The following is a 6,146-nucleotide window of genomic DNA, read 5'->3' as shown; positions in this document are numbered from 1 at the left end:
TGGCCCCCCGCCATAATGGTGCACTGGGCTTCGGCCCAATTCAAGACTCCGGTGAATGGGTAATATTTAATTTATAATTGATCGACTTTGGGAGAAGAGAGACGACCAACATGCTCATGGGACGAAACTAGCTCTTTTTTTTAAACACCAAAATAAATAATACTACTTGGTCAAGGCTCTTGGACTTTGGGGCTAAAATGGGACGGAAAGCATCTACAAGAAGGAGAGTGGACCCCTCCCCTTTTGATTTGTCACGTGAACCCGCACAAGATCAGAGGAAGAAAGAGAGGGAGAGGAGTAGGGGTAAAAGCGGAAAAGGGAAAAGAGGGGAGGAGAGGCTGGAGTGGAGGTGGAGAGAGTCAACGGCCAGAGGCATGTTCTCCTGGTCGGGGCTGCAACTGGAGTGGGGATGCGCACTGTACATGACGGCTCTCAGCACCGCTGACACGGTGGGGATGTAGGCCGTCTTGTTGCGAGCCAGCAGCCACGTCAGCCCCATGAGCTGACAATCCCTGCTCATCATCTTCCTCCCTCTCTCCGTCTCTCCGCTTCCTCCCTTCTTGTATCCTCCCTTCACCTGCACATGCACAGGGGTATATTAGTCCAACTGAAAGAGGAAAGATTCTGAAAAGGCATATCCTATGCAACAGCCCAATTGTTTGCTACGTAAAAGGACACAGCTCACATGGGGTTTTAATGTCTTTTTCAAACTCGCTTTCCGCCATTGGACCAGAAAACGCTTAGCTGCAACACTGAGGGATTCATACCTTCACCCACTAACACCCAGCAAAAAAAAAAACCCAAGAATGCAATTACCCCTTGGATCACGCGAATGAAAGAGGTGGCATTTATTATGGTCCGAGGCTGGTGGGATTAAATTAAGAAAAGAGGGGGACAGAAGGTGACCTTTTGAAGGGCGCCGAGGCATCTGGTACAACCAGCGTAGGAGGAGTTTCGACATTCCTTCTCCAGGTTCTTGACGGCGGCGGTGGGAGTCGCATTGTGATTGAAAGCGGCGGGGCAACTGAGGGAGCTTATCTGGTGGAGCCGAATCCCGCAGAAGCACAAGATAGCGTCGCAGCTCGAGTTCGGCTGTGGGATCTTCACTTGTTTCGTCAATAGCGCACTCTGCAGAGAGTTCACGCACTTCTGCGAGTCGTCGGGCATCATGGGCTCATCCGGTTCCGGAGATGGGGCCGAAGCCGGCAACTGGAGAGCAGAACGAGCGTGAGCAGCGAAGAGCCAGGCCGCTAGCACTGGGCAACATCGGCTCCGATCTAGATTCCTTCCGCATGCTTCATTTACGCCGCCGAAGAGCTCGTCCGAGAGGTCAAGCCGGCAGCTTTGTGCCTCGTTCTGGACGGGGAAGGCCGGCACGGTGTTGGGTTGCACTGGCTGCGCGAGTAGGTTGCCCAAGGAGCTGGGGAAAACGACGCAGACGGATATGAAAAGAAAGGCGAGATTTTTCCTCATCTTCGTTCTCAAGAGTGGCCCGAGGGTGAGAGTGAGAAACCTCGAGAAAGCGGTTTAGAGAGAAACAAACGGGGAAAGTGGTGAATGTTTATAATTAGTGTTTTTATCAAATTCATGTGGTGGGGAGCGGAACACAAGTTGTAAACACAGACAAACCTCCAAGCAAGAAATGGAGATGTGAAAGGAAAAAAAGCATCACTTCCATTATTTACTCTCTCTCTCTCTCTTACTCAGAGGTATTTCGGAGGACAGTAGAATCAGGACAAAGTGTGCAAAAAGAGGGGGGAAAAGGCCATGGGGAAACAGTGGATTCCTTTTTCTAGAGGTTTTGGCAGCTTCTGATTTGTTTCTGCCCCTATAATCAGGGTGTGTATTTTATTTTATTCTTTGCAAATACTTATAGATGTACTCCAATAGTGGAGTTTGTATAAATTTGCTTAGCTGCGGCCAAATCCAAACATCGTGTCGCGTAGAGATTTCAACATATGTAGGAAGTGGTGCCTCCTCGAATGCTGAAGCCTACGAATGTAACTCACAAGAGGGAAAAGGTCATTTTCTAAAGGACAAAACACGGCCCTCAATCATATAAGAAATTATTCATTCAATCAAAAATGCTTTTTCATTGTTCGTTAGGTGGAGCCTTGAGACATGTTGAAACTCCAAAAGGTGAAATGATTCATGCATGGAACCAAAAACTTCTTTTTGGACCCATTTCGAAAAGCCTTTTCACACCCACTTCTAACCAAAAATTTTAAAAATGGTAGAAAAAAGGGCTCAATGATTCGATTATCATTATAGGAAAAAAAAAAACTATTAAGATAAAACTGCTCCTTGTCACGCATTAACCTAAAAGGAAGGACCAAATGTTTTAATAATGGCAAGCATGTTTTCTCCCTGCTTTTTGTTTGACTTCTCCTCGCCAAACATGATTGGATTCAGCGGGGTGGACATTGGTGGGCCGGGCCCAATTAGCTTTTAATTTAGCCCAACAGAGAGACAGGAACCGAAGCTTCTCAAAGAACCGCTTATCCTCGCGTTTGATTTGAAAGAAAACCAACAGAAAGAAATGCGACCAAAGCCGAAAGGCACGTTCGTGAGGTGGGCCGAAGTCAAATACGGTGTGAGTAAATGGGCTGCTCGAAGAAAGGCTCTCTTTTTTGGGCCGAGATTGGAATGGGTCCAAGGACTGAGTCCGGGTCAACCCCGTCGTCGCCGGCGGAGATGCAAATTCCGCCTCTCCTCTGCCACGTGATATTTGGTGGGACCTTCCTCCCCAGGTAAAGTATTTATCATTTTACACGTTGTTTCTACGAATCAGAATCAGATCACGCCTACCGATTCAGTCCCTTCTTTCGGATCTCTCCCGAGATTCCTCGACGCTTTGATTTCCAATGGTAAGCTTTCCTCTTCCCGTCTGCTTTCCGTAGATCCCATACAATCTAAACATGGGCTTGATAATTCCCAAGGTCTCATCGATTCACTGTGGCCTGAATGTGCAGTCAGATGCGGGCATGGAGACATACAATAGTTTGCCAGATTTTCTCAAGGAATTCTACATCCCTTCTTACGTACTCTCCCCGGAAGCTGAGGCTGTGGCGCTGCCGAATTCACCAGAGTGCCCAGTCCTCATCTTCATCAACTCCAAAAGCGGGGGTCAGCTGGGTGGAGAACTCATCCTCACCTACCGTTCTCTTCTCAATCCCGACCAGGTACCTTCCCGGATTTGTTCTGGCTTCCTCCCGATTCTACTCTCTACGATCTATGTTTGGTTTTCAGGTGTTTGATCTTGGCGAAGAGACCCCCGACAAGGTGCTGCGCAGAATCTATCTCAACCTCGAGAGGCTAAAGGATGACGCTTTCGCTCGCAAGATTCAGGACAAGTTGAAAATAGTTGTGAGTTTGCTCTGCCATCCCTGTCAAGCATCTCCATTGTCCTGTCCTCTTGTTAAGAAATTTGTCTTGTATTTTAGGTTGCAGGGGGTGATGGAACTGCTGGGTGGCTCCTTGGAGTTGTTTGTGATCTTAAATTATCCCACCCTCCCCCAATTGCCACCGTCCCTCTGGGCACCGGAAACAACCTTCCCTTTGCGTTCGGATGGGTAGGTCCATTCGTGAGTTATGTTTGCTTGGTTGCATATCCTTCATTTGGGCATGTTAGCGTGGTCTTTACTATCAGCACGTCTTCAGGGCAAAAAAAATCCTGGAACAGATAAATCGTCTGTGGAGTCATTTTTGGATCAAGTTATCAAGGCAAAAGAAATGAAAATAGACAAGTATGTGTATTTCTATCTCCCGGGTTTCTCGACTGTATAAGTTTGGAGAATAATAACTGGATTACCTTTAGCTGGCATATACTTATGAGAATGAAGGCTCCTGAACATGGCTCTTGTGATCCTGTTGCTCCTCTTGAACTGCCGCATTCTCTGCATGCATTCCATCGTGTCTTCCCAACTGATGAGCTTAATATGGTAAGGCGTTTTACACTCCTTTTCACATATTTTGTATGTCTTCTTATATCAGCAGTTTCAATGTTTCCCAGGACGGTTACCACACATTCCGTGGGGGATTCTGGAATTACTTTAGCATGGGTAAGAGCTTTTGTTTTGAATTCTGTTGCCATCTAATTTTCATCTTTACCCTAAGCTGCATGCTAAATATGATTGCTGCTAGGTTTCCATGTTGAGTAGAGATCCTTTTTTGTGCCATAGAGGAAGTTCTACCACCACCACGACTGAGAATTATTGTCATAACTCTTAACTATTGGAACTGCCATCAAGTTCAATTATTCTCTTTATGGCAATTGTCTACTATTAGCAAGAGATACCGAAATAACCATTTTCTTTTTGTGTTTCTCTAAGTTTGAGTAGCACCAATGATCTCTTTGATAATCTAGTCTCAAGGAGAAATCTACCCAAAAATTGGAATTACGATTCAGTTTGATTGTGCTTATGCAGGAATGGATGCACAGATATCTTATGCATTTCATTCTGAACGTAAGTTGCATCCTGAGAAATTTAAAAATCAGCTGGTTAACCAGGTAACCTATCTCTTGAATTTTCTTGATGTTCCTGCTGTGCACACGCTTTCTTGTGAATGCTTGCGTGTGGTTTGACATTTCCATTTTCTAGATGAGTAAATACTTTTGTGGCTCTAATGTTTGAAATAATGAAAGAACTAGTTTCCGTCTGAGCTTCGCTGGATCATGTCTTGCTTCTTTAGTGTTTCGTCTTTGAAATCCAAACTGAACAAAGAAGAATAAATATTGTTTTCCTCGGCTTCTCTGTCTGCTATCGCAATGCCAGAGTACATATGTAAAGCTTGGTTGCACACAAGGATGGTTTTGTGCCTCACTTTTTCATCCTGCTTCAAGGTCAGTAGGAGTTCTACTTGTATATCTACCTTTTTTTACAGCTCATATCTTTTCTGTTGTACTGTTTGCAAGCATTAAAGATCCTTTTTACAGTTTGCAAGACTTAAAAGATCATAACAATCTTGTTATTCTCATAGTCATTTGTTTCCCGTGTGGGACATCTTGAACATATGTTTTGTTGTCAGCTTCACTCTGCACGCTCGGTATATGGTTTTGCTCTCTTGAACGATATAATCGGAAACATTTTCCACAGGAATATTGCTCAGCTTGCAAAGGTTAAGATTGCTAATAAAAATGGTCAATGGCAAGATCTCCACATACCTCACAGGTAAATTTATGTCTATTTATCCCAGATAAAAGTCCGGAGGATCATTGTACTATTAATGCTATGTCTGTCATGGATAGACGTGTTGGATGGGCTCGAGAAATTTCTCTGTGAAATATCCTTTACTTTTGCATGGTTGCATAGTGAATGAGTTTCTAAAAACCACCATTTTTTTACATGCCTTTTCCGCCGAACCCCCAAGATAAATCATACAATCTACTCTAATATTGACATCTAGTTTCTGTTATTATAGCATCAGGTCCATCGTATGTCTCAATCTGCCCAGCTTTTCTGGAGGATTAGATCCGTGGGGTACGCCAAATACCAAGAAACAACGTGATGTAGGTTTTAAATTCTCTCCACATTTCTTTTTGCGCTTTTTCAAGTTTGTCTTTGCCATGAATGAAGGTTTCTTTGTCGTGACTTTCAACAGAGAGACTTAACTCCCCCATATGTTGATGATGGCCTCATTGAGGTTGTTGGGTTCAGAAATGCTTGGCATGGGCTTGTTCTGCTCGCTCCGAATGGGCATGGAACACGCCTCGCGCAGGTAAAAAGGGGAGAAACTGCTGTTTGGCAATGTGTATATGCATTGTGAGTCTGATTGTACTGCATGATCAGGCAAACCGCATTCGCTTTGAGTTTCACAAAGGTGCTACCGACCATACATTCATGAGAATGGATGGGGAACCATGGAAACAACCGCTTCCACTCGATGATGACACTGTCATGGTAGAGATCTCACATCACGGCCAGGTGAACATTCTTGCAGCGCATGACTGCAGGTCCAAGAGCGTTTACGACCCCTCCACACCTCACCCAGATGAGTGTGATGATAATGACGACGACTCAGTGGCTGAAGCTGAAGAGTTCAGAAAGTTTGGTGCCACAGATACGTTCAGGATTCCGGATGGGGTTGATATCTCTCATCTTAGTTAGGTAATTAGCCGGTTTCTGTAACTGAGTTAAGGCATTCCT

At 44.9% G+C, this 6,146-nt stretch overlaps 2 protein-coding genes across 3 annotated transcripts in view; one reads left to right on the top strand and one right to left on the bottom strand.

The window, feature by feature from the left end:
• Positions 1-54: 54 nt before the first annotated feature.
• Positions 55-1,808, bottom strand: LOC104814489 (uncharacterized GPI-anchored protein At4g28100). Its single transcript, XM_010542553.2, has 2 exons — positions 907-1,808; positions 55-577 (listed from the first exon to the last, which is right to left on the bottom strand). Exons 1-2 carry the CDS (start codon positions 1,471-1,473, stop codon positions 272-274), a joined length of 873 nt encoding a protein of 290 aa, XP_010540855.1. The 5' UTR covers positions 1,474-1,808; the 3' UTR covers positions 55-271.
• A 950-nt stretch (positions 1,809-2,758) lies between these two features.
• LOC104814488 (diacylglycerol kinase 5) overlaps positions 2,759-6,146 on the top strand; it is a 4,196-nt gene continuing 808 nt past the window's right edge. The window contains exons 1-13 of one of the 2 annotated variants that reach the window (XM_010542552.2): positions 2,759-2,867; positions 2,973-3,182; positions 3,250-3,366; positions 3,444-3,572; positions 3,661-3,746; positions 3,818-3,941; positions 4,013-4,061; positions 4,428-4,510; positions 4,776-4,843; positions 5,097-5,171; positions 5,422-5,509; positions 5,602-5,718; positions 5,790-6,139. In XM_010542552.2, the coding sequence (XP_010540854.1) occupies positions 2,865-2,867; positions 2,973-3,182; positions 3,250-3,366; positions 3,444-3,572; positions 3,661-3,746; positions 3,818-3,941; positions 4,013-4,061; positions 4,428-4,510; positions 4,776-4,843; positions 5,097-5,171; positions 5,422-5,509; positions 5,602-5,718; positions 5,790-6,107 (1,467 nt within the window). In that variant the 5' untranslated portion in view covers positions 2,759-2,864 and the 3' untranslated portion in view covers positions 6,108-6,139. Of the gene's footprint in view, positions 2,868-2,972; positions 3,183-3,249; positions 3,367-3,443; positions 3,573-3,660; positions 3,747-3,817; positions 3,942-4,012; positions 4,062-4,427; positions 4,511-4,775; positions 4,844-5,096; positions 5,172-5,421; positions 5,510-5,601; positions 5,719-5,789; positions 6,145-6,146 lie in introns of both variants that reach the window. The other variant, XM_019202663.1, reaches the window with a different exon arrangement.

The sequence above is a fragment of the Tarenaya hassleriana genome, unplaced genomic scaffold, assembly GCF_000463585.1.
Source record: "Tarenaya hassleriana unplaced genomic scaffold, ASM46358v1 Cleome21, whole genome shotgun sequence".
Classification (NCBI taxonomy): Eukaryota; Viridiplantae; Streptophyta; class Magnoliopsida; order Brassicales; family Cleomaceae; genus Tarenaya; species Tarenaya hassleriana.
The sequence above is the reverse complement of the archived record's forward strand: the minus strand, read 5'-3'. Positions and strand labels throughout refer to the sequence as shown.

Coding starts and splice junctions, on each gene's coding strand:
- LOC104814489 (XM_010542553.2), bottom strand. CDS start 1,473: ATGAGGAAAAATCTCGCCTTTCTTTTCATATCCGTCTGCGTCGTTTTC. Junction 578..906: donor GCCTCGGCGCCCTTCAAAAG/GTCACCTTCTGT, acceptor GTGCATGTGCAG/GTGAAGGGAGGATACAAGAA.